General features: G+C 42.0%; 3 protein-coding genes across 5 annotated transcripts; 1 reads left to right on the top strand and 2 right to left on the bottom strand.

Annotated features, from left to right (window-relative positions):
• Window positions 1–396: 396 nt before the first annotated feature.
• On the top strand, window positions 397–3,331 carry LOC108047896. Its single transcript, XM_017128311.2, has 3 exons — window positions 397–1,713; window positions 2,746–2,925; window positions 3,045–3,331. Exons 1-3 carry the CDS (start codon window positions 1,686–1,688, stop codon window positions 3,077–3,079), a joined length of 243 nt encoding a protein of 80 aa, XP_016983800.1. The 5' UTR covers window positions 397–1,685; the 3' UTR covers window positions 3,080–3,331.
• A 647-nt stretch (window positions 3,332–3,978) lies between these two features.
• LOC108047895 (ralA-binding protein 1) lies at window positions 3,979–6,786 on the bottom strand. The gene is given in 5 exon segments (XM_017128310.2): window positions 3,979–4,768; window positions 4,770–4,968; window positions 5,527–6,336; window positions 6,408–6,540; window positions 6,617–6,786. Coding segments are annotated over 5 exon segments (1,803 nt in total). The 5' UTR covers window positions 6,714–6,786; the 3' UTR covers window positions 3,979–4,204.
• A 741-nt stretch (window positions 6,787–7,527) lies between these two features.
• Window positions 7,528–8,930, bottom strand: LOC108047844. Of its 3 annotated transcripts, none has more exons than XM_017128205.2 (3): window positions 8,802–8,930; window positions 8,144–8,340; window positions 7,528–8,064 (listed from the first exon to the last, which is right to left on the bottom strand). In XM_017128205.2, exons 2-3 carry the CDS (start codon window positions 8,272–8,274, stop codon window positions 7,809–7,811), a joined length of 387 nt encoding a protein of 128 aa, XP_016983694.1. In that variant the 5' UTR covers window positions 8,275–8,340; window positions 8,802–8,930; the 3' UTR covers window positions 7,528–7,808. The 3 variants fall into 3 exon arrangements, with proteins under 3 accessions (XP_016983694.1, XP_016983696.1, XP_016983695.1); XM_017128207.2 differs by having other exon boundaries at window positions 8,144–8,280; window positions 8,802–8,916; XM_017128206.2 differs by having other exon boundaries at window positions 8,793–8,914.
• Between the last annotated feature and the right edge of the window lie 766 nt (window positions 8,931–9,696).

Raw genomic sequence — 9,696 nt, 5'->3', positions numbered from 1 at the left:
AAACCACCGTCATTTGGCCGACAATTGATAATAAATAATTTGTGAGATAATACAACGACGCAGCTGATAAGTCTGAAAATTCGAAAAATCTTAATGAAAATGCTAAATCAAAAGCGTCGCGTATCCATAAATAAGAAGCATATTATATGTATCTGGGGGAAGAGCAGCATCATCAAAGAAAATTCATAGACATTGCTGAGTGGAGTGAACTCGTGGCCGTCGCCAACTGAAACAATTTTCATATTTTTTGCCTTGCCTTTAATTTATATTGTGTGTTCGATCCGACTCTCCCGCTCTATAGAGCTCTCTGATAAGCGTGTGCCGAGTCGGTTCGGTAATGCTGACGAAATTTTAAAAGATTTTCGAAGATGCCCCAGCATCTCGAGCGTCTCAGTATTGAGCGGTACGTGAACCAATTGACAGCGATCGTCGAGGAGGAGACTTTTTAGTGACTGCATAAATACATGAATAATTCAAACTCAAAAACCCCAGCGACAACAACAAGTTGGACCACGACAACGTGACCTGCCTGTAGAGTTATCGATCAAACGACCGACCCGACGAATCTACCGATCTACCGATCTACCCAACCGTTCATCTCGTATCTGACGTATTCCAGCCCAGCTAACAGCAGCGCAGCCACAATACAAAATACCCAATACCCAATACCTAAGAAAAAAAAACACAATAAAACAATCAGAAACAACTACAGGCGAAATGTGCGGAGAAACAAAAAGAAAATTGAAGACGACGACACGAGCGTAAATCTTTTTAGCATGAAAAAATTCTATAAAACTAACAGGCACTGTGTGGTCGGACATCATTCGTGCGCTACGACGGCAGACGACAGCCGCAGATACAGATACGGATACAGATACAGATACAGATACAGATAGCCGGATTCGTCAAACGGACAGGCCCTGATTCTGATTGATTGATTGCCGAACCCATTGCCGGGCCCCATCTCCATCTCCATCTGCATCGCCAACGCAAAACTCCTGCCCGAAACTGCCCAAAACCAAAACCAAAACCCATAGCCAAACCCAAACTCGAAACTGAAATTGAAAATCAAAGTGCCAGAGTATCTGCAACAGCAATAGCACAGTCATCGTCTAACAGCATCAGCGGTCAGCATCCCAACGGACAACGTCCAGTCGCCAAGCCATCAATCAGTCAACGCGTCAGTCAGTCAGTCAGTCAGTCAATCGAATCGCCCACCCGACTTCAACTTCTGGCTGGAGGATATCTTCGGTCGGCGCTTCAGTTTCAGTTCGCATTTGGACGCGTGCTGTGCGGCCTCGCCGATAGAGAAGTCGGATCGGAACGGAAATCGGAATTCAAAACTCTGAATCAGAATAGGAATCAGAATCGGAATCAGAATCAGAAGCAGAATAAGAATCGTGCGCGAATTAATCTATAACGTATAAAGAATCAAAACACTGGCGCACACACGTGTCTGAAGTTCAGTGACAAGCCCCAAATCAGGCGTCTATTCTATATTCCATTGAATATATATAAATCGTGAAATCGTAAAACACTTTTAATCAACTCGAAACCAAGCGTTGGCACGGCATAATTAATTCGTCTGACCCGCAAAGTTCACGTCGAGCAAATACGGTTGTGCAAAGTGTGCTCGATAAAGTGCGAAATATCCCAATCAGAAATCTAAAATAACTAGTAGCAACATGAAGCTGATTGCAGTATTGTTGGCAGGTACGTACAATAATAGTCCAAAAAAATAATGACTAAGCTAGCTATCGGCACTAAACAATATTTCTTTAGTGAGAAAAGAAAATGTATGATGCTGCTACAGAACATTTTTATTTCAAGTCGTTAAAAATGATTACTTTTCGGGTGAATTCAAATTAGCAATAAAGAAATATTTACGTTTCGTTTTCAAAAAATATTTGGCAACTTAAAATAATTAATTTTGCTTTCGTATCAATACACGTTTAGTTACCTCTTATAACGTAAGTGTTCTTTTTAAAAACATTTTAATCTTATTTCGGGGTTTTCCCATAAACAATCACTTAATGCAGTATAGATTTTTAACTGCAAAATTATGGGTGTTTTGTTCAATGTCTCCATAGAAAAATAATCTACTAGAGCAAATAATTTTCTGTATAAATACATATGTAACAAATTGCTGACTCACTCATTTAATATTAATCTTGTAAATAAGAAAAGTGGTGATTAGAGTCTCTGGGTCAGAGCAACCAGAGTGTGACCCACTAAAATAAATAGCAAAAAATATAAAGGTATAGTTACAATAAAAAATAGTACATTTAGCAATAGCCATTATATTTATAAGTATTTTTACAAGCCAAACGAGCTTCATTCAAATGCAATCGCAAAAGTTATGAATGGAAAATTTCATACTGTGATTGAGTCACTAGATTAGACACCCCAGCAACGCAGTTTTGCGGTTTTGGTGCTATTGCGTGCCGACATGGCTAATTAGGCATGCAGTGCTAGTTCTCGATTCACATTGCTGGGGACTGAGTCCACCATCCTCCATCCACCATCCACCGTCCACCAGCCCCTGTCCAATGGAATCTCGGAATCGGTGGCATTGCCAGACGCTCTGGCGTCGCCGAGAATCGATGGGCGTACGTTGATGTGGGTGATATCATGGGTGATGGGCTGATCAGGGCACTTTGTATGCAGACCTGGTTGACGGGCAGTGATTCTCTTCGCACGCCTCCTGCCTAACTAATTGGCTCTGATGTCTCCGTCTATTTATAGTGGCGCTGTTTGCCCTCTCGCTGGTCCAGTGCCTCAGCCTGCCCGATCCCAGCACCAAGTGCGTCATGGAGTGCGACACGCAGGCGTTCGGATGGATTTGTGCCGCGGACGACAAGGGCACCACCAAGAGCTACCGCAATCTGTGCGTGATGAAAACGGAGAATTGCCTGCAGAATGCAAGTGAGTGCAGAAAACTCTGGCTATTATTTTTGCCGATTTCAGATGCTAACTCACTAAAAATGTTTGAAATTTCATCTGCAACTAATCCCGTCACTATAACCGAAATCTTTTTTCCTTAGACTTTCAGAAGATCAGCGAAAAGGAGTGTCCGTAGAGCTGTTGAATCTATATCGATCCATCGATCTGTAGTCCAGCAGAAATAACTTAATCATGGAGGAGAACGAGTGTACGTGTACGCAGTTTGGCACGCTGGAGGACTCTTCTTTCTCGCGTGGTATTTGTGTGTGATATTTTTAAGTTGTACTTCAGCGGAATACAGAACACGCCTCCGAACGTAATGCATAATGATAATGTATTCTATAATTATTAATAATAAATATTAAATAAAGTAATCGTAACACGCAAAGTAAAGCTTAGTTCCTTGACCATCACAATGTTGATGAGACATATTTAGCGATGATTTCATTTCCGTTTTACCCCAACGATCGTCTACATTCGACACCCTGATCTTCTTATCTGTGCCCTGTATACATTGAATTGGAATTAAGTCATCAGACCGATTTAGAAAACCGAATCTTGATAGTCAGGCAGAGACAACCTCTGTTGCATTATCCGATTTTACAAAAAAGCTTTGACGGGAAGATTTTGGGATTTCTTGCAGGAAAAAAATAGTAAAGCTAATTTTTATAAAATTGTTCACTATCCAAGGGCAAAAGTTTAAAGGCAAAACAAACAGGATTTTTTGAGGCTTTGCGCCATTTCAACAATTTAACTTTAATTTGAACAAAGCATTTGATCGTATTTAGACAATGAGATTTAAAATTGGTTAACCTATGTACATATATGTTGGAGGGTCAAATTTATAACTAACTTGCTCATTTTCAAAAGGAACAGTTGACTTGTAATGAAAACCTTTTTCTTGAATGAATACCTTTTAAGAATACTTAGTAACTTTAGTTCTTCACTTTAAACATTTTTTTAAGTTGCAAATTTATATTTTTTAAAGCATACAGAAAATAAGTTATTTTTAAATAAGTAAAAAATAAAAAATGGTTAGCCCTTTCCAAAAATTTTAATTTTTAGATCTAAACAGTTTTCTTATGTTTTTTTCCTAACTAAAAATGTAAAATTAGATATAGTTTAATAATAGTAGAACTTGAACTCTTATGAATGCATGTCAAAGTCAATTTCGTTGCTTTGGAAAGGGAGCATTTAGTTTCTGGGATAAGATTTACCGCAAAATGACCCATCCTAGTAATACATTAATCATTTTAATACATTAAAACTGCTGCAGTCGCAGCTCCACTTGCAGGGCTATGCAGGCGCGCCGTTCCTCCTTCAGCTCCATGCCCAGCATGTTCTTCTTGTGCTCCAGCAGCGCGTTTTCGCGTGTGTAATGCTCAATTATTCGCTCATAGTCGGACTCCGGAGGGGCCTGCGACTCTACTGCCAACGCGGCCATTTGGCTGTTGATCGACTGCTGCTCGTACAACTGCTTGAGCCTGTGGACTTCTTTGCGCTCAGCAACGATTCGAGCCTTAAGTTCGTTCTGCCAGTCCATCAGCTCGTCATATTCGATTTGAAGTCGCAGTAAATTCTCGCGGTGCGGATTAGACTTGGGTAGTAAAATGAAGCCAGTGCCGGGATCAATAGAAAACTCGATGGGGGGTTGTTTTGAGAGTCGCGCCTCCGCTTTTGGCTCTTCGAGGGAAATACTGTTGCTAGTGGAATCTACTGGGGCGACTGTTGGCTTGGAATCCGTGGTGTCTTCACTGGCTACCGTGGGCGGAGCGCTGCTGCTGTTGTCCAATTCATCCACGGACTTTTCCTGCTTCTTTTCAAAAGGTGCGCAACTTCCGCTTGAGCTGAGTAATAATGCGTTGGACTTCCCAGAGTTGCTCTTCCCGTTTCTTGGTGATAAATCCAGCATTCATTTCGCTGTGTATCTGGGACAAAAGGCTGTCCTGCTTGCTCAACTCCTTCTGGATGTCCTCCCGTGTATCCGGAAAATTTGGGCTAGCCGATGTGAGCGGGGGCACATACCTAAGAGATGACACGTTAGTAATGAGATAACTTTGTTTAAGTTTTTGCCTTTCTGCCTGATTAGGAATTTAGCGATACGCGGAAAGCGCTTCTGTTTGCGGGTTGCCGCGCTCATCCTCAGCAGTTCGATAGCCGACTAAATTCCGTTTCTTTTACAGCCAGAATCTTATCTCAGAATTCTCACAGTGATGCAAATTATCTGGGTGCTTATAGGTACTTATTAATTATTTCATGTATTAATCATTTAATTATTTTATCATGTTCGGGTTATTCATTTTTTTAATTAAAAAATCTAATTATAAATCAATATGTGGAATAAATAAAATAATTGAAAACAAATTTATATTTAACTACTTTTAAAGCAAAATTTGTAAATAGGAATGGTAAAGGATATTGGAATAAATATGTTAATTGCAAACGGATATGAATTGATCAAATTTTAAGCACTTAACAAGAGAGGTACAAGTGCAAGTTAAGAATCACCAGAAAATAAGTACCTACCCAAGCCCACATAGATAATTCCCATTACTGACATCCGGCTAGCCGGTGTTTGCTCACTTTATCAGCTTGACGTCTGCGAACAAGGTGCTGCAGTGGCAGAGAAGGGCCACCATTAGTCGGTGGGACATCTGGAGCGTCGGACTGAGCAGCATGGCCAGCGACTGGGCGTTGAGCTTGTTGTACCGTTCCTGCTGGATCACCGCCTCGAAGTGGAGCAGCACCCACGCCAACAGAGTGCGGTTGCACTTGGGCAATTGCTCGAGCAGCTGCTGCAGCTCTGCCTGCTGCTTGGTGACCTTCGAATGGGAGGCAACCTGCTCAAAGCGCGCGACCAGATCGGTGGTCAGCAGCGGTTCCGGGAGCTCGCGCAGGAAGAGCTTCAGCAGACTGCAGGCGGTGGGCAGGTTGAGCTCATCAACGGCGGAGTCGTGCTCCCGGTTGTTGTACAACCGCTTGTAGTGCATCAGACGCGTCTTGATGGGCTCAATCTTGTATATCTGCTCGCACTTCAGGTGATCCTGCAGGTAATCAATGCAGTCGCGCACAACCAGGGGTATGTCCACGCCATCGTGGCAGCGGGATCGTTCAATGGCCAGACTGACGGATACCCCGAACACGGGATATCCGAGTGCCAGCACCTCCTCTGCGGCGGAGGCCTCGTCCTGCTGCTGCGACAGCTGCTTGCTCTTCTTGTCCTTTTTGTCCTTCTTGTCGGCCTTCTTGTCCTTGGCCTTGGGGGCCGGGGGAGGATCCTCCTCCGGATGCTTGGCTTCCTTTTCGGACTTGTCGCGTGACTTCTCGCGCTTCTCCTTGCTCTTGGAACTGGTGAACTTAAAGGTCTTGGACTTTTTGGACTTGGAGGGACTCCTGGGGGTACAAATAAAAGGGGATTACTGATGTCTGGAACAGGTGAATGTGGCCAAGTCCTCGTCACCCACTTGGTGTCCAGCTCCTCCTCCGGCGAGCTCTCACCACCCAGAGCGGCATATCCACGATCCTTGCCCTTATCCTTCTTGTCCTTGCGCCGGCCAATCAACAGGTCCTTCTTGCTGTGTTCGTGATCCTCGCTGACTGCCAATGGAAGATGGACCCATTGATTTTTCCCCGATTCCCAATTTCACGCCCACGCATTTTGGACTCCACTCACAGTCGCTCTCCTCCTTGCTCTTCTTCGACTTGGCATCCGCCGCCTCCGAGGCATACAGCCCGGGGAACTCCTTCTCCTCGGGACTGTCGAAATCCATGACGAAAAAATCACTTCCCCTGCGGTAAATAAATAATTTCCGTAAACAATTTGCGTAAACAACAACACATGCAACAAATAAATCAATTAATCGAGTAATCGGAACAGCGGCCCCTTGCCAACACTGTTATGCGCGAGCAGGTGGCGCCACTGTGTCATGTAGTGAACATGTAATAAAAGTCTCTTTGCCATTTTACATATTGCTCTGGTGATTTTAAGATTTAAGTTTGTGGGCGGGAAATCTTTCTCTACATCCTTTGAAATAATCGAAATTACGACTCTATAGTATTTAACGTTATCATATATTATATAAGGGAAACATCAGCATCACTAGGCATGTTGATATAGACGACTGTTTTGTGGATCTGAGAACCTAATCTGTCGATTTCAGGTTGTTTTGGAAAATAGGGGTACAAAAACACAGATTTGTAAAGCTTGTATAGACTTTTTAACCAATACAGGTTGAATTAGTAAAAAATATTTTTTTAACTATTTTCGCATTTTTTATAAGGGGTAACAATATGACTTTTTGCGACACCTGGCCCAAAATGCAATTTTTAGCTAAGAATACCATTAGCTTGGAAATTTAGTAACGAATTACAGTGTTTTGATTAAAAATCCGAAAACTCTAGGTTTTTTTCTGGATTTTGGCCATCAAAAACATATATTTAAAACACACATATTTTAAGTTGTAACTTTGCCAACACAAGACGCACAGCCAAGAGAATGACTGCTGGGAACCAGTCTCCATTTTCGCAAAAGAACACACTTAATATTCTTTATCAGAATATATTCTAATAATCTTATATTATTCATAAGATTGTGCCTACTATTTTATTTAGATAAATGCTTGTCTATTTTCTAAAATAAAAAATTTAAGAGGTTTTAACATTTTATATTCGGAAAACAATTAGAATAATCAGCTTGTAGCCAAACACAATTGCCCCACAATCAATCGGTTCCGCTTATCGCTCGGTTAGCAAGTGGGGTAAAGTGGGAAGAAGAGCCAAACAAATGCGAGAAGTGCGTGCTGATGCAGCTGATGCAATTCCTGCTGGGGATTGCAGCATTTCCAAAATGTTCCAGAGATTAGCGACTACAAGCTGGCCATCAGCAGTTGAGTGTCGTTGGAAAACAAGGATAATGGGGTGGTTAGCGTAGTGGCGGTCGAGTTCCCGCTAATTGCTCTATTTGGCTGACAGACACTGCCCGCATAGGCCAACGAAAGGCCGGCAATGAGGGTCACCAGGAAGGCCAGGCCCAGGATTCCGCAGCTGAGGCGGCGAACATTCTGCCACCAGGGATCCAGCGCGAATGGCAGCAACTCCTCCAGGGTCAGGCCGTAGGAATAGCTGCGAATGGAGCGGGGCGAAAATGAAAACACTGTGTAACGAAGTTATTTTTTAATGAAATGCGACGGAAAGCGTTTACTCAGCAGTTGTGAAAATGGGCTCATAATCCTTTGGATCCTTCCGCGTCGCAGGCACGACAATGATGTGCTGCTGCTGCTGCTGATGTCCTTGTTGCGTTGCCAGCAGCGCTGTTCTCTCATTGCAGGACATATTTGCCTTGAGGTACCCGGTAATTGTTCAGAAAAAGGGTGTATAGTTTATGTGCACGGCTTAAACCTGTAATTCGTATTTTCTTTAGCAGCCTATTTCCGTAGTAAAATATAATTAAACAATTCAACAACTAAAACATTTCTATATAATTTATAATCACACAATATTTCGCATTTTAAAAATCAAATAAATTTTTATATTTTCTAATTGAAAATCCAATGCAAACCTCAATATAAGAAGAAAATGGAGAAGTTTAAACAGCAAAGAATTTAATTTTTTGAATATCTACGACTGAATTATTAACCTTAATAAGCAATTTAAGAAAAATATAATTATTTTGGAATTTAAAGATTCCGAAACTGAAAAACATGATGCTTTAAAAAATGTAAAATGCAGTTATTATTATGAAAAAGATTAAATTATTAAGCAAATAAAGGCACTGAAACAGTTAGCATGCTGTTTTAACAAATATTTTTGGTTACTTGGAAGCCGGGTATCCAAAAGTCGGAGCCCCTCACCCTCCTTACTTGTCTGCCCCACGGGACTGTTTCTGGGATTACAAACACTCCAAGTCGTGCAGCTAGTGCAATTCGCTGGAAATTGCTCCGTGGGGAACTGACGGACAACTGGCGACTGGCTTTCGTTTCGTCGCAACTTTAATTAGCTTGCAGCTGCTGGGGTTGTCGTTGTCTCATTGCTTTATTGCTGTTTGCCTTTGTGCTCGGATTCCTGTAAACAACTTTATCTCGGCGGCTCTTGGCGTTGTCGTTGCCGTTGTCTCTTCAACGCTCATCTTCCGCAACCGGCGGTCTTATCTTGCGTCGCTTTTTTGGGGCATTGCATAACTGCAGCCGAGCAGTCGCGTCCCCCAGTTTCCCATAGCGATAAGTCGACGACTTCAGGGAAGTGAGATCGAAAAAAACCAATAAGCCGTTCAGTTTAATGTGTTAGTTTATTGGGTTTCGTTTGGTAAACATGCACGGAATACATATACAGCACTGCTGAGAGATGCCAGTAACTCTAGGCCTAGGCTCTATTCGATTCGATTAGGTAAAACGTTAAGCTTTCGTCCAGCTCTGCTCCTGGCTTACGTTACGAGTATGTTCTCTTAGTGAGTATATTCAAATGTGTAGCATTCGTTCGGGTATTTTCTTATAGCGTATTGAAGTGAGAAGAGAAACGGATAGTGAGATCGATAGATCTTCACCCCAAGCATATGCTACATAGACTACATATGTGGTATTCGATCTATACGATTATTTGCATACTTTATCGGTTTAGTTCTTGAATACATTTAAATGGGCCTCTGGATGTACGAGTATATGTTTGTTGTTTATTTGGTTTTTGGGTAAAATCACATTCATAAGTATACATTTAAAAATGCAGGTATAATTTGAATTCGAAAAAACACGATAACAAACA

This window comes from Drosophila rhopaloa, unplaced genomic scaffold, assembly GCF_018152115.1.
Source record: "Drosophila rhopaloa isolate 14029-0021.01 unplaced genomic scaffold, ASM1815211v1 contig_178, whole genome shotgun sequence".
Lineage (NCBI taxonomy): Eukaryota > Metazoa > Arthropoda > Insecta > Diptera > Drosophilidae > Drosophila > Drosophila rhopaloa.
This window is presented reverse-complemented; position numbering and strand designations above follow the sequence as displayed.